The 23,683-nt window shown below is 38.3% G+C and overlaps 1 protein-coding gene across 7 annotated transcripts in view; it reads right to left on the minus strand.

The window, feature by feature from the left end:
* NETO1 (neuropilin and tolloid like 1) overlaps window positions 1-23,683 on the minus strand; it is a 125,995-nt gene that overhangs the window by 43,115 nt on the left and 59,197 nt on the right. For 4 of the 7 annotated variants that reach the window (XR_006821093.1, XM_046025798.1, XM_046025800.1 and 1 more), the window contains exons 5-7: window positions 17,407-17,448; window positions 17,161-17,327; window positions 6,312-6,540 (exon numbers count right to left, since the gene is read on the minus strand). Coding sequence is in view for 6 of the 7 variants with exons in the window: in XM_046025798.1 (XP_045881754.1) it covers window positions 6,312-6,540; window positions 17,161-17,327; window positions 17,407-17,448 (438 nt within the window). In the remaining variant the exon portion in view is untranslated. Of the gene's footprint in view, window positions 1-6,311; window positions 6,541-17,160; window positions 17,328-17,406; window positions 17,449-23,683 lie in introns of those variants that run through there. The other 3 variants (XM_046025801.1, XM_046025802.1, XM_046025803.1) reach the window with 3 other exon arrangements.

Raw genomic sequence — 23,683 nt, forward strand, 5'->3', positions numbered from 1 at the left:
ATGAGGCACGCCTTTCACCTCCGGAAAGGGCCCTTCTGTTACTGACACTGTGCTTTTCTGCTTCCGGTCCTTTAGCAAAGGCTCTACAGTCATGTGTCCCACCTCATCTCTCTGCAGGCATTCAGCACTTATTCTGATTTTTAACACCTCCGCCACCCAGAGAAGCTGACAATTTTCAAAACCATTGCGTCCTAATTGCTTTCTGCTTAAGGGTTCTCCCCTCCATGTGTCCCCCTTCCCTCACAAGCTTCTACAAGCAACAAGAGAAACCAGGTTATTCCTTCAATGCATGGCCACTGTTAGTCACTCACCAGGTGGCCTGCTGCATGCCTGCAGGACACGGTTTCATTGAGCTTTCTTGCCACTGCCAAACAAAGACTTCCCAGCCTCCAGTTTCTAACAACATACCCCTCCCACTTCTGTCCCTGGCAGCCCTCTGAGTCCAGATTTACTGTGTCCATCTAATTTCAGCTTTTTCTCTCATGCTCCTCAAAATTTAACCAACCCTTGACGCCCACCTAATCCAAGGCTGCTCCACATCTTGGGTATCTGTTATGGCAACAGCTCCCTCTCAGCACCAAATTCAGAGCTTCACTTCTGCCGTGTAACAAACCACCACAAGTTTAGGATCTTAAAACAATACCCATTTATAACCACACAACGTCAGAAGCCTGGACACTGGGCCCTCTGATAGGGTCTCATGAGGCGCAAACAAGGTGTTGGCTGGGGCTGTGGTTTGTACCTGGGTCCAGGGTCTCACTCAGTTTGGTGGCAGAATTCACTTCCTTGCATTCCTATGACTGAGGTTCCCATTTTCTTGTGAGCTGGTGGCCAGGGATGCTCTGAGCTCCCTGAGTCGCCATTCAAAATGTACCTGTCCATACTCTTTCTGTAGGTCAGCAGCTGAGGCTTCACCTTATTTCGGAGAGCTCACCTGATCACTCAGGTCAGCCCAAGGTAATCTCCCTATTGATGAACTCAGAGTCAATTGATTAAGGAATGTAGTTACATCTGCAAAATAATTTTTGCCACAGAATGCAACTGAATCACTGAATGATATCCCAAGGTTCTTATGGGTTCTATCTACTTCAAGGGGAAAGAGATGTGAGCGACTTCTACACCCAGAGGTGGGATCTTTCTGTTCATCTCAAAATTCTGCCTTCCATAGAATCCTTCAGCTTAAAAGTTTTTGTTGTTGTTGTTAAGATTTTATTTATTTATTTGACAGAGAGTGAGAGATCAAAGGTAGGCAGAGAGGCAGGCAAGAGAGAGAGGGAAGCAGGCTCCCAGGACCCTAAGATCATGACCTGAGCCAAAGGCAAGAGGCTCAACCCACTGAGCCACTCAGGCGCCCCTCAACTCAGTTTTCCTTGGAATTTAGATGCTATTGTGTATATGTCTTCATTGTAAATAAACCTATCATTTATACTTGATACAGTCTTTGTCACAAAATAAAAAACTAAATAAATTATGTCATTTTGGCAAATTATTTTATCTTATTTTATTTAAAGATTTTATTTATTTGACAGAGAGAGGTAGGCAGAGAGGCAGGCAGAGAGAGAGGTGGAAGCAGGCTCCCCACTGAGCAGAGAGCCTGATATGGGGCTCAACCCCAGGACTCTGAGATCATGACCTGAGCCGAAGGCAGAGGCTTAACCCACTGAGCCACCCAGGCGCTCCAGCAAATTATTTTAAACAACATGCTATAATCAGAAAATGGACAATTTGTTTTTCACCTCTTTTTACTTGTCTGTTTTTAACAGAAATACATTGTTCATTAATCAAGTACTAAGTGACTAAGATTTTATTGTGCAAAACCTCTCAATGAAAGAGAAGCGATGGAAGGTGGAACTTCAGAATTACTTATGTCATTCATCCATTCCAGTCATTGCAAACTTATGTTACACAGAAAAGTCTCAAAAAGTTCAATCTGAACACATTTCAATAATATTTCCCTTATGTATTGTATACAATTCCATTATAATTGGTTATGAATTTTTATATTTTAAGTATGTTTAATATTGAAATTATACCAACAATAATCAAATTTCTTAAAAATTGAGTGATTCTTTAGAGCAAAATCAATGACTTATAAAAAGTGATTCAGGGGCTCCTGGTGGCAGGTCAGTTAAGCAACTGACTCTTGATTTTAGCTCAGGTCATGATCTCATAACCATGGAATGGAACCGCACATCAGACTCCATGCCCAGCAGGGGTCTGCTTGAGATCGCCCCCCTCACACACATTCTTTCCCTTCTCAGGAATTTATTCAGATACAAATGCAAAAATATGATGATTGAAAGTGTATTTCTATGTGCATTAGTCTCCAGATTAGTATGTTCCAGAGTAGAAGTCCCTTGTTATAATTTTACGTGCCTCTAATCTTGTAAGTCATAAGGAAGTGGTATACGGTATGACCATAGCATGTTCGTATGACATGTAGACCTCAGGTGCAGCAGATAGGGCCAGAGAATCAAAGTTCCCTTTGAAAACGTATAAACCAGTGCAGACATATCTGTGCTATATGGGTGACGTGTAAGTGCTATCTATTGTTATTGCCATCTTTATCACCATCATCTTTAGAAAATGGAAGCTCTGTCATCCCTTACAAGGGACCAAGGTATCCTAAGCTAATGAGCTTTAGCACCTTTGGAATCTGCTCTTCAGTCCTTGCCACAGTAGTGTTCAGTTACTAAGCATGGAGTTGAGGGTGTGCTGGGAAATTCAGTTAAGTTCCTGGGTCTTTGCTTATTCTGTTTCACTTCACAAAATGTTTGGGATTGAAATAGATGGACCCTAAGCTGTCCTTTAACACCTAAAAATAGAACAAACATAAAGCAAAATCAGATCTATGCATACACAGAATGAACCGACAGGGAGGTGGGTGGGGGCTGGGCAAAATGGACGATGAGGGTGGGAGATGCAAGTTTCCAGCTACAGAAAGAATAAATTGTGGGAATAAGAGGCACTGCATGAGGATTACAGCTAATGATACTGTCACAGGGATTTCATGGGACAGGCAGGAGGTACACTTGCGGTGAACACAGCATCATGTATAAACTTGTCAAATCGCTCAAGTTGTACACCTGAAACTCATGTAACATGGGGTATCAATTACAGTAAAAAAAAATACATCATATGGTCCCAAGACCTTTGACAGGAATTAGAATATTGTTGAATATGCTGTAAGCACTTCTGAACACTGCGCTGGGCGATACTACCTTATAAATGTTAAGAACCAAGAAAAACAGCAAGGAACCAAGGAATCAGGGAATCAAGAAAAACTCATTATTTGACTATTACAAAGTTGGTCATTGCTTTCACAAGTCTAATCTTTCCTCCATATGTGTGCAGGTGTTTATGGAGAAAGATTAGAGAACTACATTAAATACGAATGTTAATATATATTATGTAATTATATATAAGATAGTATATTATCTATAAGCTATATATGTATATGATCTATATTACATAAACTTTATGCCTATCATCATCAAGAAAAACAAAAATGTCATGCCACGTACTCTCCCAGGCACTAATATTGAATAAAACAATATCATTTGTGGAACTTGAAACTCTCTAAATAGAATTCCTTTGTTTCCTCATTAGGAGCCTTTAAAATGACATAACCACTCATTTCTGAGTAGTAGCACTGATTGACGTTCAGTTCTTGTTGTTTTGGAATTATCATCTCATATCTGGAATACTTTGATTTCAATACAGAACGACTTAGTCCATCCCCACATCCTTCATCACACAATGACTTTGATTTTAGGCAGATGCTATGGTAGATTCCACCCAGTTTTAGTTGCCCAAAAAAGCAAGAAAAAGCAGAATATCCAAAAGCTGCATAGGCAACATGACGCAGAGGATAAATCTGTTCTAATCGAAGCTTATTGTAAAGTGATGAGATAATCACAGAGAAAGCTTCGTAATACTCATCACTGAAATGAGAGTGATAACCCATCCCTCGTGCCGGAATATAAAGGATTGGTGTGCTTTCCTCCCACGGATGAAGAAGGCCAATTTTTTTCCTGAATTCAACATTGAAATGTCCACCCACTTGAAGGACTTCTGGAGATCATTTACGTACATGCACGAAAACTCTATTTTTTAGCTCAGATAGAAATACTTCTAATGGCATTTGCACAGTATGATATAATTCACCATTTCTTGTATAAGCAGCATTCTAAAGACTCATAGAACTCAGTCACTGTTAGATCTGAATGGGAGAACTCAGTCACTGTTAGAGCTGAATGGGAGAACTCAGTCACTGTTAGAGCTGAATGGGACCTTCAAGGTTTACCAGTCCTTTCCCTACAAAAAAAACGACATTCCCCCTTCCCCATTTAGGCAGCATGATGATCCATTTTCCGACTGATCACTCTCCATCCAGAGCCCATATCCTCCATGGGAATCCATTCAGTTTTGGAGCATTCCTATAAGCTAGTCATGTTTTTCCTGAATTTCACTTAGATGTTTCCCTACAATCTAGCAAACAAATATCAGCTCTCAGACATTAATCCATCCAACCAACAGAAGTCTAAGGTAGTTATCGCATTTTGAACAACAACAACAAAATCTCTAAGATAAACACTTCTCCTCCTTTGAACTGGTCTCATGTTTCCAGTGGCTCCTGATTCCTGCTCAGCCTCTTCTAAGTGATTACTCTCCTCCTCATTCACAAAACCCAGAAAAGAACAGATTATGTCATCAGCAGTCTTCCCATGAGACGATCTCCTTTGAGTTGTTTATTTCAATTTCCTTAATATAAGCTAATACAGCTAAGCTATTTTTTGTCCATTATTATTATTTTTTAAGTATTGGCTCAAAATGAGTTTGAATGAAATACAACTTCAGGAAGTCCTAGGAGTTAGGGTTCTTCTATACTACTGTTGTTTTAGTCAATATTTGAAAGATAAAGATATATAATTTCATTTCCCCCCATTACCTTTCATGGTACAGTTTTGATAAAAACTGAAGACTTTTGTGATATTGTTTAAAAACCTGATAATATTCACCAACATATAAGCTAACCCTACTGTATGTGTATCATTTAAATCAAATAGGAGTTCTCAACCTATTATCATCCAACACTGATAAGAATATAGAATAAGTACCTTTAACCTCTCACCAAAGGCAAGAGCTACCATCCACTGTGGAGTAATCATCAGTGAGGACATTAAATGTGCTATCTTGTAGCCTGAATTTCTTCCTACTCTAGTCAAGAAAATGACAAGTTTGTTTGTTTGTTTGTTTTTGGTTTTTTGTTTGTTTGTTTTTGACCCAAAACCTCGCTGAAATCAAGATGCACTACCTCTAACCTTTTGATCAACCACTGAAATGAGGACATGATGGGAAATGCTGCTTAAATATGCAGTAACGTTGGGCAAGGTAATTCGCTCCATGATGGTATTAAGATTTGATGTGACACTTGGTACTTCTAGTGTCCTAGAACTCTCCAACTGGGTAATTAGAGAGGAATTTCACTATATAAAAGAATTGTCCAGTATATTTAATATTGATGAACTGAAAAAAATATTGCATGCCGTGCCTATCACCGAGAAATCCTGGAGGTTTCAAAAGCATTTTATTTTTCTATTTAATAAATAGATTGTTTCAAAATACAAGGTGCTGATTTTTTAAAGCTGAATTTTTCAGGATTTTTTTTTCATTTGTATAAAATTATTAAACATGAGTTATTCAGGGTTTCTAAAGAACATTCCAAATATATCTATTAATATGACTCATTATTTGTTAGAACATCATTTTCTAAAATTGCTGTGCTTTGCACATAACTCTGGATATCACCCATTGTGCCATTTTAAATACTTTCTGAAACTTTTTCTGTTTACGCTCTTCCCAAACAATTCTCTCTCTTTGCCTACGTTAATTGGAACTCCGTCCTCTCGGACCTATTTGCAGTAAGTGCGACTGCAAGAGGAGCTCACTGAAGAGAAGCTACCAAATATTTTTACGCAGGTTTTTAATATTTAAAGTCAAACTTCATCAGAAACTGTTCAAGTTCCACGCACTTTGCTAAAGCAAAGGGAAAAAAATTGTCCTTTCCCGGTTGAACGCTGAGCTGTCTTAAGCAAAGCTATGATGCCTGTGCAGAAACAGGTCATCAAAAAGTGATCTGTAACTCTCTCCTGTCTCTGGGCCCAAGTGACGGAAAAGGAATCTCAGAAAGAACTTGTTAGACACACCCTAGCGTGCTCGCACTGCAAGGAGAAACACCGTGAGCCGCTGACGGGACCTGCAGCCTAGGACCTCCTGAAGTACAAACAGTCAAGTTCAGGGGTTCTTACGTTCTTGGAAGGATGTGAAGAGCATCTGAAACCGGCTGTTCCTACTGCCCTCATCGGCCCACATGCGGATGACGCCAAGACCCGTGCGGAGCATGACGTCATTGGCCACGGTGCTGCAGAACTTGGCCTTCAGGTCCCCCACGGAGCTGCTGCCGTCATACACAGCCACAAAGTTCCTTTTGCATTCGTTTGAATTCTGCATCTCATAGTCCAAGAAGCGTAAGTAGATCTGTAACATAACAACAAAGATGCAGTAATTTCCTCAAATCAAAACAGGAAAGTAGTACAGCAAGCGCCAGGCTTTCTCTTTAGTCTCACAAGTCAGTCTTGATTGCAATCAATCTTAGGATGTTTCCCCTGTGGGGCGGAGGAGGTAAAGATGTACAACTAAGATCAAACCGTGCTTAATATTTTTTTTTCAAATGTTATTTTCCTTTCTAGACGTACATAAGTGTACAGAAATAAATAATCTATATTACTATTAAAGGCAAACAGAAACGGTATCAAAAGATCGTCTCTGATCATTTCACTGAACCACACTGTTTCCTTTTTGAAGTAGAGCGCATTAAAAAGAATAAAATAAAAGAGAGCTGATCTGTGATTATTCTTGCCACAACATAGAGTCAAGCCATTTAGTGAAGTCCACATAAATAAAAATTAAATTAACATTTAATGAGTAGAAGTGCCCTGCAACCTACTCTATAGATTATTTTTAAATACTCCCAACTACTCTATACAGTTTTATTGTCCTATTCAGATGATGAAACAGAGACTCAAGTGGTATACACTGGACATCAGACAGGGTCTCTCTAACTCCCTAAGCTATGAGCCTTCCACAAGATAACACTGCTGCGGACATACTGTTTTATGATCAACAGATTTTATCTGACTCTGTTCCAGTGTGCTTTACAAAATCATAAGCAATTAATTCAGTCAAAGATAAGTTTGAAAAGAAGTCATCGGTCCTTTCAGCCACTGGTTCAGCATTATCTACAACCTGGCCTGTGACTTTATCCCAGTCACTATTTAAGGCACTGAGAAAACACAGGTGCTCAAAAGAATGAGGCTCAGTGTTGCAAGTATGTATTCATTAAATCATGACACATGGACATAATGTCATACTGACAGAAGTGATATAAAGAAAAAAAAATCTGTGTACTATGAGAGGGATATCTGGAATGGTTCTGAAATAAAGAAAGCACCCTTCACAAATATCTACTAAGCCTTTTATGCTTTCTAACATGAAAAGCTATGGGCTATCTCCTCTCAGACACCCTTCTATTATTAATGTACCGTGGGTGTAAACTGAAGACATGTGTTCACCTAAATATCCATCTCTTTCATCTCAACACTCATTTTTGCTTATTTATGCATAAACTATGAACTCCATACAACAAAAATTTATTGGGTTCATTTTGTCTGCCTTAAATTTATAAGTTTCAGTATTTCAAATTAAAAGAAAGTTCGCCTTTGCCCTCAACATTCTAACTGAATCAGGCAGTGATACTTGTTAATTTGAGCTCCAAAAGAGTTGTTTCCATCTCTGCTGGCAGGTTGGTCTATGATATTTCAATAGTCTCCCAGCTGGCCTGGATCTGTCCAAGGTTCTAATTTTCCAGTCCACTTCCAAAGCCCAGGCCCATCAAACTTATATTCCTAAGAAACAAATTTAATAGTCATACTACCATCTTTTAACTGGTATCCAAATTGTTATAATTTTAAAAAGTTTAAAAACCGTGACCTGCCAAATTTTTCTTCTCATGTCTGAACATTCCATATTTATTTTTCAAAATGCCATCCTTTCTGCACAGGACATTAGTTAAATATGAGTAACGATTCCTTCTTCTCTGCCTACTAAGCTTTTCCTGGTTTTTCAAGGTCCAGTTCAATGGTTACACACCCAGTCCAGAATATCCATGGCCCCCACTCCCCAACCATGGCAGAATTAATCTATGCATCCTCTATCCTAAAATATTATTTTGAATTTATTTTAAGCTTTAGTTATAGGTTCTACAAAATTTTTACTACTTTCACTTTCCTAAAAAGCTGGGGCAGTGGCATGCATTTTTGCATTTGAGGCATCAAGCCACATGTTGTATATACTAGGCATTCCATCAGAGTTTGTGAGCACATGCACCTGTGAATGACTGATTGATTGGAGAATTCTATTTTGCTATTGATTTCATTTGTTTATTATCAATCAACTATTGACTGGGCCCCTATATGCCAGACTGTTTAAAGTGCTATAAATAATAATTATATGGAATAATTGACATTTTATTATTTGCAGTAGGAAACCAAATGCAAAAGTTCCCCAGACAAGGTGTTTCTTTATAACTCTGAACTATCAGAGAACCACAGAATAATATGCTACAGACTTTATAGGCGAGAACGGACTAAAAATAAACTGTGAGTCCCAAGTCAAGAAATACTCATATAACCTTGAGGAAGAACAACAGAGAAATAGGGAGAAATGGGCAAAAATTGAGAAACAGTGGAAAGCATTTGAGTTTTATGATGCTTTTCTTGGTGAGGTTTTCATACAAAGGCAATCTGTAACATTGTAGTTGGAGCTACTCTAAAGTTTCCAAACACTTTGATGGTAATTTTAACTGCCATTATTACAGACATAAAACATATGCCCTAAGAAAGCCTTCCTGTTCCTCACTCCCAGGTTATGTTCTACTTCATTTTATCAGAAGTTCAGCTATTACTCACGTAATCCATCTGGGATGCACTCTTCCCAACCATTACTTTCCTGAAAGCTATCCAGGAAATCCCCAAGTGTCTCCTTTAAGTACGCATATGTGAAAATGTTAAACCTTCCAAATTTTCACTAACTACTGTGTTTTTCAAATTTTCACGTGGATTTATGAAAAGGGATTGGTTCTTTCAGATGACCTTTACCAGGAAGCTGGAGCAAAGGAGACAAAACAGCTTGCTCAAGGGTTGGAAACAATCGATGTGGGAGCCTTAAGTAGGATTAAAATACCTAACTCTTGTTTTAAAGCTCTTTCCACTACACTACATCACCTGATCCTGACTAAAAGTAAACAGGCTGAAAGCACTATATAAATATAAATACTTACAAAATCTAGGTATTCTTATTAGGTAATATAAACTTGTTAAATGCAATAAAAATCAAGTAGATATTTATATTCTCAAATAGTATACAATCAACCCAACCTCAAAAGAATTAGCCATCAAAAGAATATGCAATTACAATTGTAAATACACATAGTTATCAGCAGGAGGAAACACTGAGTCAGGTACATGAAAAGGTCCTTTGGAGTTGGAATGTAAAGTAACCCCTCCCTCCAGTGCCCTTTCAGAGCTACAAAAACCAAACATTCTGCCCACAGAAAGAGAAATAAATCATCATTTGACTAATTTAAGAAAGAAAGATATTTGAGAGCCGGATGTTTCCAGGTTGAGCGAGTCAGTGGCCTAAGGCGCCTGCCCTCCTATTTTGAGTATCTTACCCTGCCTGAAGAAACCCAGCTTAAAATACTAATTTATTATTCGCATCCCAAACTGGCAATAACTGAAGACATTGTGCTAACACATGATTTCATTCCAATCTCTCGACAACAACAGACACTTGTTATAACCATTGTAAAATGAAAAAGATGAGACCAGGAGAAACTAAGTAACCTTTTCAAAGTGATGCAGGCCCTTAGGTGACAGATCAGTATTGAATGGAGAGCCACCCGACGGTTTCCTCCTTTGTACCGCACTATGCAGAATGATTTTTTTTTTAATAATTCTCACAGACTTATATTCCAGAAAGAAAATTATCATCTTAAGGAAAACAAACCACAACAAGATAAATGACTAAACTGGCAAAGCCAAGCTATTTTGATTTTCCTACAGGGGCGAGGAAACATGTTGACTATCCAGATAAAAATGAGATTCACGAATTAGGGAAGTTGTACTTTATCTTCATGATTTAATTGAATTCCTTTGTGTTGGTAAGGACCCGATGCTGTTGGACAACAATGATCCTGTGATTGCTCAGGCCTAGATCAGTGGCCTCGATGGAGTAGGGGGAGTTGGATGATGCCATTCTGTAGGGCATAGCTTAAAAATGGCACATGGCTGAGTAGATGTTGGAGATGAAGAAGCCTTCTGGACAGTGTGGTAGAGGGGATCAGCAAGGCGTGTGCTGTGGTTGCACAATGCGCTAGTGTCCCAGGTGTATAACCCCAACATAGTTTAGACCCACTGTTGGTGGGTGACGTTTTCCGGGAAGGTGACACAGTTCTGTGCGGGACCTTCCTCGCTTTACTCGGTGCCATGATGAGTATAGTCCCACGCTTTGGCTGTGTCTGTGCCGTGGATTTGTCGAGGGAGCAATTCCACACTCAGTGGCAGTGAACATTCCTACTTCAGTCTAGCCCAAGTGTTCTTTGATTGAGAAATGAAGAAAGAAGATATGAGATATATGTAATGAAATATTACTCAGCCATAAAAAGGAATTCAGTCTTTCTCTTTGCAATGACATGGAGGGAGCTAGAGTGTATTATGCTAAGTGAGTGAAATTAGAGAAAGACAAATACCATAGGATTTCACTCATGTGGAATATAAGAAACAAACAAGCAAAGGGGATAAAAGAAGACCGGCAAATCATGAGACTCTTAACTATAGAGAAGAAACTGATGGATACCAGTGTGGGGCTGGATTGAAGGATGAGTTAAACAAGTGATGGGAATGAAGACGTGCATTTTTTGGTTGTCGTGTGCTGGGTGTTGTATGGAATTGTACAATCACTATTGTACACGTGGAACTAATATTACATTGTATGTTAACTAACTGGAATTTAAATAAAATCTTTTTTAAAAAATGAGATTCACGGAAAATAAATGTTTCCCACTGAAATAAAGGGCTGTCTTAATTTTTTTTATAAAGGTTTTTTTTTAAAGATTTTATTTATTTATTTGACAGAGAGAGATCACAAGTAGACAGAGAGGCAGGCAGAGAGAGAGGGAGGGAAGCAGGCTCGCTGCCGAGCAGAGAGCCCGATGCGGGACTCGATCCCAGGACCCCGAGATCATGACCTGAGCCGAAGGCAGTGGCTTAACCCACTGAGCCACCCAGGCGCCCGTCTTAAATTTTCTTAAAAAGAAGTTTGTTTCATAGAAGAGGACTGCTATAGTTAGAAAGACAATTTGCATATTCAGCCCGTGGTTTCTCATTTGACAGCTCAAGAGAGCGTCCACATTTTTCCATACGAGGTGACTGACTGGTATTCTCACATGAAGTTCACTGACAGCGGCCTAAGCACCTTCTACATTTAAAGGCCATTCTTAGACAAGACACCATTTATAGAGGAAGTGAACAGTTAGTCACGAAATTTTATATATTCACTTCTGAAGGGTTCTATTATTTTTTTAACTTCATTTTTTAAAAATCATTTCAGAAAAGATACAAAATATGCCGTGGGCATATTTTGGTTTACTTGGTGAGTGCTATTGGTGCAAAAGCCAACTATCCATAGCCAGTAGTGATCAAGCTTCCCCACACTAGCTCTAGGATGCATCATATAAAAGCCTTCCTTAGATTGGGATTTAAATGATATCTGGCCAGCTTAAAACTTGTGCCATAAGATCACCAAGGCGGAGAATGCCCCATGACATGGGTTTTATTTAAGGTGGAAAACTACAGAAAGCTCTTTAGTCTCTCTGCTGAGAAAAAGGGAAAATGATAAACAGAATCATATATAACTCCAGTAAAATAGTCAGATTACAATCTCCTCTCAGTGAATCATTTTGATGCATTCTTCTTTCTAATCAATCACAGAGTGTGAGCTGACAAAATGATTTATTGAATAGGACCAGAGAAGCTTCAGAACACATAATCAATTTCTAGTAATATCTGTCTTCTAAATCACACTAATATGGAGAGCAGAATCCCTTTTGTGTACTTAAGGCAAGTAAATCTAGCCAAAAATTTACTAAGTAATATATTTACAAAAAAACATTTAATACCAACCTTTCAACCTAGTCCTTCCCCTAGTGTTGCAATGAAATGCAGAAAACAGACATTGTTTGGGGCAATTATTTAAGACTAGCCAGAACAGTTTTCTCCATGAACATACAAATTAAATACACACCACAGCCTAAGAAATGTTGTCCATGGTTTCAATACTTTCTACTTTAGTAGACAAAGCCACATTCTAAAAAATGTGTAGCCCAGAACTTCCCTGTTTACTGTTTGATTTGTGACTGGACATTCCAGGTCTTAGGATTTTAGGTTTGATATCCCATGAATCTGGAGGCTAGGAGCAGCATCCTCTTTATTCGGAGGAGAAAATCACAACATCATATTCTCTGAAATGTTGAAATGACACATCCTATAACAAATCCTGATGGGAATATTAAAATGATTTTCTGGCACGCATAAGCAAGTATCAAAGCACTCCATCTCAAAAATCTGATCGTACAAAACTGAGATTTCAGTTAAAAACAAAGTGAATCGTGAGCTGTTCATTGGTGGTTATCTAGCCAGTTAAAATTTCCATTTTGTTGACTCAATTTTTATTTTCACTTTTAGAGATAATAAAGGAAGACTCAGTCTTTAGAACCCTAAAACTTATCATTGTAATCAAGTATAGTTACTACCCTTCATCTGCTGTTAGTTTTCTCCTTGCCCCGTTATCAAGTTCCCAGAAATAGAGCAGCTTTAAACAAGACCCATTCAATATCCCTGAGTTCTGTGGGGCAAGTGACTGGGGGCTGGACTATGTTCTCTGCTAAGAACATATGAGGCTGAAAAACCCACCTGCTTGCCATTCTAGGAGCAAGGTCCCTCTTTCCTTGATGCTCATTTACCAGGGATCACTTTTAGCTCCTAGAAAACATTATTAGTTCCTCTGACTCCCCCTTTTGCCTACAGTCAGAGAAAATCCAGCTTTTAAGGGGCTCATGTGATTAGAATAGGCTCACCTAGATAAACTGTCTTTTAATTAACCCAGAGCCAACTGATTGGTAACCTTAATTGCATCAGCAAAATCCCTTTTGCCAGATAATTTAACATAATCAGGTATGTGATATTTTATATTCACAGTCACTGATTGGGCTAGAAATCTTGGGTGTCATCTTTAAGATTCCACCTACAATTAAGTTCATCATATAATTTACCTTAAAACAACTTCACTATAAAATATTGACTTACTATATTTGTCAAGTTTTCCTGTTTATTTAATGCTAATTTTATTCAAAACATTTTTGACTCGAGTAACAACACATTAAAAATTAATGTGAAGTTTTAAATGATGGGTAATTACTAAAAGCTAGAGTTTTATTGTCCCAACACCTTAATCATTAAGTTAATCATCTTCATTGTGTGCTTTTATAAGTCTTGGGTTTATCTCTTTTTCTATCTTAACAGATTTGACAATTCCCTCAAATAGTGTGGTTTGGTGATATCACATTGAACTGCAAGTCAGGAGACTGAAATCTTGCCTTAGCTCTGTACCAACAGACCAAATACTTGGGCAGTCACTTACCATACACTCAACAAGTTTTGGTCTTGAGGGGAATTTAGTATTATCTATGCTAAAGAACTACCTTGCTTTTAAATTATTGTACCAAATCTTTGCCAAACTTTATTTAGATTCCTCCTTACGGAATATCATTCAGTTTTTGAGCAGCTCCATTATTAAAACTAAAGACAAACCTTCTTTATATCGAACCAAATGCTATATATTTCCAGTTTCAAGCATTCAAATGAATTATAGTACTTGAAATCATGCAGATTAACCCTTGTCCTCTTGTTCCTCTGTCATATGAGATCCTTCAAATGTCTGAAGATTGCCACCATGTCCATTTTTCTAGAGACGCGTCAGTCTGTTTTGTATTCCATGAGTCTTAACTGAATGACAGACTTTTCACTTGGTACTGAGTATCTAAAGATACATTAAGCCACAGCCTTCACGGAATTAACATTCAAATAGTTACCATGATGTGATCACCCAACATTCTTTTCTGTTCGTTCTTTTCTGTACCAGATCCAGGACAAGACACCGTAACGCCCTTCCACCATCCTTGCTCTGGAGTCTACACAAAGAGATCTCTATATTCCATTATTAGCCCATAAAAGACTTGATGATCATGTCTCAGCTTATTTATCTGTTAAATGAGTTAATCAGGAGCAGATTCCCAACGTTCTTTCTGGCTCTAGTATGCCAAATTCTAAGAAATCTGGACTAATCACATTCTAATTAAAGGTGGTCATCTGTATGACTGTTTTCTATTTGTCAAATGTCTGAGAAGCAATATAGCCTTGATATAAATGTTACTAGAACCCCGGGAAACTATTTAGCACTTGCATTGTGTAACATGTTTCAATTCCCCAGTTATCATTCAAATATTCACCACGAGCCCCTTCAAGTTTAACTCGGGCTTTGATAGTCTATCCTCATAAGCTGTTAGGAACTCCACAAAAATAGAAAGCCCACACAGGCAGTCATATCCAGTTCTTGCTTTTCTCCACAGTTATTCAAAGCCACTTCCTATCTTCTAACCTTTAATTTAATGGAGAAAGCCTGTCACAATAGAGTCATCTTTGTCCAGCTCTGCAGGCAGCTTCCCCTTTGGGTCACAGAATGCCAAATTCTGTAACAGACAGGTACACTGGCTATTGTTGCTCTGGAATTGTACAAAAGACAGTCTATTTACCAGCTGGAAAAAAACGACGTGTGTTTACGCTCCCATCAAAGCCCTCTCTTTAACACTGCCGTGACAAAGATGCTGCTTACAGCAATGGGGGAGGGGGGGCCCTCACATGTTTCCAGCTGGAGAACTTTTTTTTCATCTTTCATTCACAGAGTTTAGGAAAAATGAATAGCACTTGCATGTGAACCCACAGATTACATGAGACAGAATAACACACTGCAATCTAGCTCCTTTATAATCCAGGGAGTGCGCTGGCTTTCATGTCACGAACACTCTCTGATTTTTTCTTTTTTTTAAAGGAGGAATCACTGGGTCTTTCTTGATAATACAATAAAAGTTTTCAAAGATTTGCACAGATGCAAAGAGGCCCGTCAGGGGCAAAGCTGGAAGAGGGAGTGTGGCTCTGAATGTCTGTGACTGCGATGTTGGGGCAAAGCCTCCCGCACTTATAAATCGTATGCAGACCCAGAGAGAGATTCCTGGGAAAATCAAGTGAAGAAAACCAACATACTTCCTGAAATGCCAGACTCCTCAAAGATGCCTCTATTCCCTCCCCTCTATCCTGAATATCCAGCCACCAAATTCTCCTCTATTGATCTTGAATTCCTTCTTTGGCCTGTCTACCGTCATCAGCTAGCCTCAACCATGGGGCTCATTGCCATACCTTCCTCCTGAGTGTTCTGTTTGCAGTGTTCATGCCTCTGTCCCTGCTTCCCAGGAAAAAGCTCTTTTTCCAGAATGCAGATCTGATCACATCGATTTCCTGCTTCATGCTCCTCTGCGTATCACTAATGCTACCAGAATGAATCCAGGTTCTTTATAGCCTTGGGCTCAAAGACTCACCATCGACCTCCATAATTTTATTCACCTCCATGCTCTTATTTGGTCACATTCAATTACCTAATTCCTAACTGTCTTCTGATTCTATGGCCCCAATGCTCTCCCCTCTACCTGGAGAGCCCCTCCCTGATCTACCTGACACAAAGCTGTTTCTTACTAAGAGTCAGTGGACACCCTGGCTGAATTTGATTCCACATTTGACTTACCTTCCCAGGTGTATGCAACTTCCCCCTCTCTCTATTAGACCTTAGGGACACCTCAATGCTCATGGCTCATTCCTTGGGCTATTCGGTTACACATTTGTCTAACAATTAAACAGGAAGAGGACAGGGGCTGGCATGCTTTCTTCATCTCTCCAACATGATGCTCGAGACTTTACAGAGCCACTAAATCTATTAATTAAATAACAAACTGTTTCAACCTCAGTAAAGTCAATGACAAACCTAATAAATCCATAAGGCTTAGTTGAAACTATATAACTGAGGAATGACAATACAGGAAGGGAGACTGGCAAATAATCAACAGTCCCCACCAATGATAGTGACTGACACAGTCACTATCCCCAGTATTCCTTAAAATTTCAATAAGAGGATAAATATGGTTGTTCTAATGAAGTAGTTCCAAAATAGGGTTTGAGTCTGAATCTGACCCATAATGTATTTAGTTTAATTCCATGTAAATTTACAATTTAAAAAATGTATTGTAGTATTTAAAAATCAAGGTGATAACATAAAAACCTGACTTCCCTGTCATGAGAACATTGGAGGGCTTGGTAATGTAAGACCAAAATGTTCTCATAACGACAATAAGAAGTAGCTTAAGAGGCAGTGAAGTCCTGGCTGACCTCTTTGCTTGGGCCAGGCTCACCTAGATCCTGTTTGCCACAGTCCCCCAGCTTTATCACAAGACATCTTATATCTTATATGCCAGAGATATGGGGTTTTGGCAAGGCCTGGACAATTTATTCCAAAGATTCGATATTATGTTGAAAAGGGAGCAAAATACAGATACTGACAATAAAGGCATAAGATTATACTTAGACCCACAGCTTATGTATAGCATGTCAATCCATTTTCCAGAGAGGGAGGGGTGTCACATTAGGGTCTGTTGTCCAGGTGATCAAATGATCTTTTCAAAGCACCTTCTCCATATTATTTATGGCATCAAAAATTTCCTTGAGTGGGGTAAGACAAGTTGCATTTCAAACCAAAATAAAACGAAAGTTTACGATTGCATTCTGAAACCCACAAAGCATGTCCAGTTGGTTCAAAGCAATGCGTGCTCCAGACACTTCCCAAGCTGACTGTCAAATCTGTTTTCACCTTCAGACTGACCTTGGATCGTGGAGGTGCCCGGATGTACCACTTGCAATCCACAGCCTCACTAGCAGAAGCTTTGCCTTCTTTCATAATTTGTATAGATTCCACAATTCCTTCAGGACCGCCCATTTCAAACTCACATGCTAAATAACGAAATGCCAAACAAACACACAAAAATGGAGCTTGAATAATAAACCAAAAGTATATTTCAGAGCAGAAAACAAAGACCTCTGAACATTATCGAGTATCTATTTTACCAACCTGGTAATGGTTTCAAAACTCCAAGGTCCTTAAAGTCAGGATCTTTAAAAATTGAGAAAAAGATAATTAGTCTTATTCTGCATTTATTCCTTAAAATGATGGTGAGTAATATACCATTAAATTATTCAGAATCTGCCAAAAAATATATTGAGAGAAAGTAAGTGGTTAAACAAAATGCATGATAATGTTACAATTGAAATATTAATTTATAAAACAGAATTATTACCATAGCATTTTTATCACCACAGAAGAAGCCATTTTTAAAAACCTTCCAATGCCATTCATCATCTAGGCATCAAGTAAATATATTATTCATTACCTCTAAATCCATAATCAGACACCAGACGGTTTTGTAAAATGTATCCATAGGTAAGTCAAGCTTTGAGTAAACTTCCATCTATGACACATACAATCATTTTATCAGATTTAGCAGATTCTGTAAGTTGCTGAAACACAATTCTCTTTGCCATTGAAATACTGGAAGTACAAATTTCATCTGTGAAACCAAGAGCCTCTGTCCCCCAGCAGAATGCACAATCCTGTTTCCAGCAGACATTTTTCCTTAACTTTTTAGTCCATGCTAGTTTCCAAAGTGTTCCTAAGTATACGCTGGGTCCTCTCAAAGCCAGCTCCCTCTCTGGCTTTCCCCTCACCCCACCCCAGGTCCATGTATGTGTCCTTCTCTGCTCACGTACTTGGGGGAAGCTTGATTTATAATGAGACTCAGAAGCGTCCTAGGTTAAAAGCCATCATGGTGAGCTTGTTTCCATTTCCTGAAATTGATTTTGAGATAGGTATGCAACCAGTGGAATGTAATGGTAAGCCATCTGAAGGACTTTTGAGAAAGTTTTCTTCAGTAATAAGAAGAAACAAGGCATATCGTTTTCTGGCTTCCTCTGTGATCTGGCTCATATGGGGTCCCTTTGGGATCATGCACAGTGGTCTGATGTTGACAGGCACTAACATGAGGAGATGCTAACTCTCAAGGGGGAGCAGAATAGAAACCTGGAGAACGCAAAACTTTATGGACATCATTGGGGCACCGTATTCAACTATCCTGTAGTCACACTTCCCTCCCCCTTTTGCTTTTTGAAACAATGTATGTCCTTATAATTTCAGTTACTTTGAATTGCATTTTCTTTTCCATAAGGATAAAGGCATTAATGGCTGTGACAATTTTTCCTGGAGACACATGGCATCCAATTTAAAAGGGGACTGTGAAATTTAATTTCTTTATATTATTAAGGTATTGACTATAAATTAAAAATCTTATAAAGTTAGAAATATGTTGAGAGACACTGCTCGATAGGAGTCTAGGGCTGAAATAGGAAAGGACAGCACTCTCAGGAGGCAATAATTTCTGGACATCAAGACTGTGTGTGCATAGATGTCGATGTGTATCTAGGGGTGCTCCTTTATATGTCCCTGTGCCTGGAGATGCCAAGCCCATGACTTTCAGCGACTGTATCACTATACTTATTTTCATTACAGTTTTATTTTTCCTTATTTTCTTAAGCAATAATACATACTGATATATTGAAATCGAAAAGCCTGGATATGCCAGCCACGATTTAGTTAGATCCACTACTTAGATTCACTTTATTATAGAACACAATTGCAATGTGCTAATATATTTTGAATTGAGATACAAACTCCTTTGGATCATTATTTTGAAAACAGTTCTTTTACCTTTCAGAAGGAAGGAAGGAAGGAAGGAATGGGGGTGGGGAGGAAGGGAGAAGGAAGGAAGGAAAAAAGGAAAGAAAGAAGGAAGGAAAGAAAAGGTAAAGAGTGAGGGAAGGAGGAAGGAAGAAGTCACTGTATGCAATTTCCATGAAAGATGCAGAAATGAGGACCACATAGTTAATTTGGATCAGGATATCCCCAAGTGGATTTTTTTTGCCTTTATTTAAATTAATGGATATTTGGTTATTCTTTTAAATATATATATCATATATATATACAATATACATCATATATATATAGTATATAATTTGAGAGAGGGAGAGAGAATTTCAAGCAGACTCCCTGCTGAGTGGAGAACCCAACATAGTGCTTCATCTCATGACCCCTGAGATCATGACCTGAGCAGAAATCAAGAGACAGATGTTTAACTGCCTGAGCTACCCAGGTGCCCCTCAAAAAAGTGTGTATTTAATACCTTCTGTGTACAATAAAAGAGCCATGCTCTGTACAGAATTACTCAGATTGGTTGTCACCACTAAGCAGTTGTCTTGGTATTGAAGAGACCCAATATTTCCCCTCACTTTTATATCAAGCTTGCCCACCTCAGTGTTCCAGATTCTTTATTATTATGTCCTTTTCACTATTTTACATAATATTTAATAATAGTCATTATAGGTTCGAATGTTTCAGCAGGCATGGCTGTTCCTATGATTCTTGTGAAAATGTAGCTGGTATTCCATTTTCTGGTTTGAAGGCTAACATCTGTCATTTTTATAACTTGTGCTAGACAATGTTGAGAGAAATGCCAGTTCTGGGAGTTGAAAATTTATTTTTGTCTTTGTATTAATGGTTAAGAAAAGACGGGGGAGAGAGGGAGAAATTGTTTCTGTACTTCCATTTGGATGAACCACCAGTAATAGCACAGTCACAATAATTGTTGTTGTTTTGGGGTTTTTTTGCCCCAGGTTGTTCGTGGGCAATGACAGAAATGATTATGCAGCAGCACAGTGAGGTTAGACTCAGTAAGCCGCCTTCTACTCTAGACCTTCCCCAAATGTTCTCCACTAAGCAACCCAAATAAACTTTTTGAAAATATAAATCAAATCGTTATACTCACCTGGCTCATCACTCCCCACAGCATAAAACCACAGATCTTTCTAAAGGACTGTAATTCTCTGTGTTCCTGCCCCTGATCCCCTGGTCCAATGTACCACAGGCTCTGGACTTTTCTGTCATCTCTCAAAACACGTGGAGCCTTCCTTCTCCTCCCTCACGTGAGGCTGGGCACTCAGGGCTCAGAACCTGCTGTCTCCTGCGTCTACCCTGCCCCTCCCCCTGCAGCTCTTTGCACAGCTGGATCCTTCCCCTTCTTCAGCTCATGACTGGGATACCACCTTCTCAAAAGACCTTCCTCCATGAGCCTCTCTAAAGTAACTCTACCTCTTACTTTATTTTCTTCCTGCATGGTTTCTTCTATCAAAATCCACTATTGTTTTCCTATTGGTTTACTTTCTTATTGGCCGTTGACTCCCACCAGACTATAAGGAAGCACTCTCTAAGGGATTTTTGTCTACTGCTCCTTGTCTCCAAGACCTAGAATACCCCTTGGACATAGTGGGGACCCCATAAATACTTCTGAATTTAACATATTTTTCTGTGTATATAAAAAATACAGTGACTTTATACCACGTTGATTTTCTTATACTGTTGAGGTATTTAGAACACATAAAACTACCCCTTTCTAAATCAGAGGCTCCCACAGTAAATCATAGAATTAGATGCTGTATGAAGGACTAATCTCTAATCAACAGAACCCGAGTCTCTTTCCCAGAAATCACCAGCTGACTACATTCCCCAGGCCCCCTTATAGTTGTGGGTAGCTGTGTGACTGAGTTCTGCCCAGCGAAATGTGGACAAAATGGCTGAACTTCACTTGAAGGTTGAGCCATAAAAACTACTTGAAACAATTCTCCACTCCCTCTTCCTCTCTTCCATGGTCCACCTCAAAAGCCATACACAGAAGACAGAACACCATCAGCCTCAGCTCCTAAATGAATACGTATGGTGGTTTCCAGACCCTACATGCTATTTGATGACATCATCACTACTACGTTACTGAAATATTTGCTGGCATGTCCAAGAATATTCTTAAGGTAGTGAATTTAGGGTATAAATGATGTACATTTCCAGAGATTAATCCAGTTAATTCTTAATAATTTTACTGGACACTTACTGGCTTCATTCAATTTTCCCTCCTGTAATCTCTGTAATCTCATTTTGTCTAAGACAGTTATGAAATTTAGTTATATCTCGAACATACATGAAAGCACAACCAGAATTTAGGCAATGTATGTCTTATTTTATAATTATATACATATGTAAAAAATATTTTAAATTTTTTCCTAATTTTAAAATTTTCATCTAACTATGAATATTATTAGAAATTCAGTAATATTTTCCCTGAAATAAAAGAGATATATCTGTAATGTATCCTTCTTCCTGTGCAGGGGAGACATTTGTTGGAGATGGAGGAGACTGACAGCCTCCTTTCTCCACCGTCCTGACACAGTCTATTTCTAAAGCTGGAGAAAAGGAGACACTAATATTCCAAAGAGGCCTCTTACTCATGAAAAAGAGAAATCTACTCCCAATAAGATGGGAAAGCTGTCCATAAGAAATGAAAATATGGCAAAAGTAATCATCCCTTCAGTTTTATAGATGATAATAATTTGTTTTATTGTGATTTATTTTCTGGTAATTTTATTGTGACAGTTTGATTGCAACATTATTTTGAGATAAATAATTGTTTAAGAAGTATTGAATACTTCAAATGCAGACATAATCAGTTCTTCAAAAGCTAAAAATCTTATATTACACTTTTGAAACTAAAACTGATAAAGTCCCTGAGGCATCCTACAAAGTAAGTTATTGTCCTGTGTTGTCTGGAGAAGCACACACGAGAGAGGCCAGACTAAGAAAACTGCATGGCTGCCATTGATGGATGCCTACTGGATGGGTAATTAGAAAAAAAAAATGAAAAAAACAACAAGAAACAGGAGTCTGCTGCTTTCCAGCCATACAGCAACTTGCTGATTTAAAGTTTTAGTTTTAAACAAGAAGAAAGACTTAACATCTTGTCTACAGAATTTTATTTTTGTGTAACAGATAGGGCACAGACATGGGTGCGCTTGCTTCTTTTGCTTGAGTTCATCCAGTATCACTGTGAGCCAACCATCAATGACCACCTATGATAATGCTTGGCAGCAAATGCTAGCTGTGCTGAAATATTCAAATTGTTGGAAAACTTTTGAATTTATGAATTACGCTGGAACATCTGTGTTGACATTTGCATCAACGGTGCAAAAGCAATGGTAAATAAACTGCTGATGCCTTAGCAGCCTTCAAGACAATGGCACCAAATCATAGCCATTAGTATTTATTGTATCATTCGTGCCCACACATTTGTGGGGGTAGAGAACGATTTTGCTTAAAAATCTCCTCCATGAAAAAGTGTTATTTTTTTAAATCTAAAATTTTGAATACATGTCTTTTCTGCAGAATGAACATAGTGAATCTGTTGATTTTAAGAAAAACAACTGACAATATTTGCTGCCAATGATCAAATTCAAGCTTCAAGCAAAGAAAATCATATCCATCACTGTGTATCTGACAGCTTCTCAGTACTTAAAGCATGTTTAAATGTGATTGTTGAGTAAAAGAACAAATGTGATTTTTGATGTTCAATAATGAAATGGATCAACATTTGGAAGATTTGCATTATGGTGATCCAAAAATTGTCAAAGAGTAATGCATGACCTTAAGAAATCTTGCATGGGTAAAAACGCCATAGACAGATGTTAATGAACAGAGCACAAAAACTTCATTGATAAAGTTTCACATTCTCATCGCAACTAACCCTTAAGGAACTATCACTTTTTGAGGTTTGAGGTAGTATCCATCCGAAAAGGCTACGAAAATACACCTCCCTTTTTCAACTACCCATCTCTGTGAGGCTGAATTTTCTTCATTTACTTCAACCATAGGAATGCATTGTGATGCATTTAATGAAGTGGATGTGAGAATCTAGTTGTCTTTTAATAATCCAGACACTAAGTAGGTTTCAAAAAAATGTAGAAAAATGTAATTCTTCTAATTATTATTTTAATATTTATTAATATGTTAATATCAATCAATGCCTTTAATGCATGTTTTTATGTTACCACAGTATAATTTTTCTATGAATTAGAAAATAGCTATTTAAAATGTTATCAGCTTGAATGTTTAATATAATAAGAATTGACTGATATGGCCGTATAAGCCAAAGCACTTTGAGGTAATGATAGGGGTTTTAAGACTAAAGTATTGCAGTTTGACCCTGCCAACCCCACCTTTGTATCATGGGTAAATGTCTTCTTCCAACAAAATTCAAAGTTGCAATTTATTAACTCAGGACTGTGTGATACATTTATTTCATATTCAAAAGAAAGTTTGACTGCTAGCCATATTGTAGATGGACTCTCAGTAAATTAATGTCTATCTGATTAGACTATCACTGAAAGAAATCAGAGGTATCTTCATTTCATAAATGAAC

This window comes from Meles meles, chromosome 12 (assembly GCF_922984935.1).
Source record: "Meles meles chromosome 12, mMelMel3.1 paternal haplotype, whole genome shotgun sequence".
NCBI lineage: Eukaryota > Metazoa > Chordata > Mammalia > Carnivora > Mustelidae > Meles > Meles meles.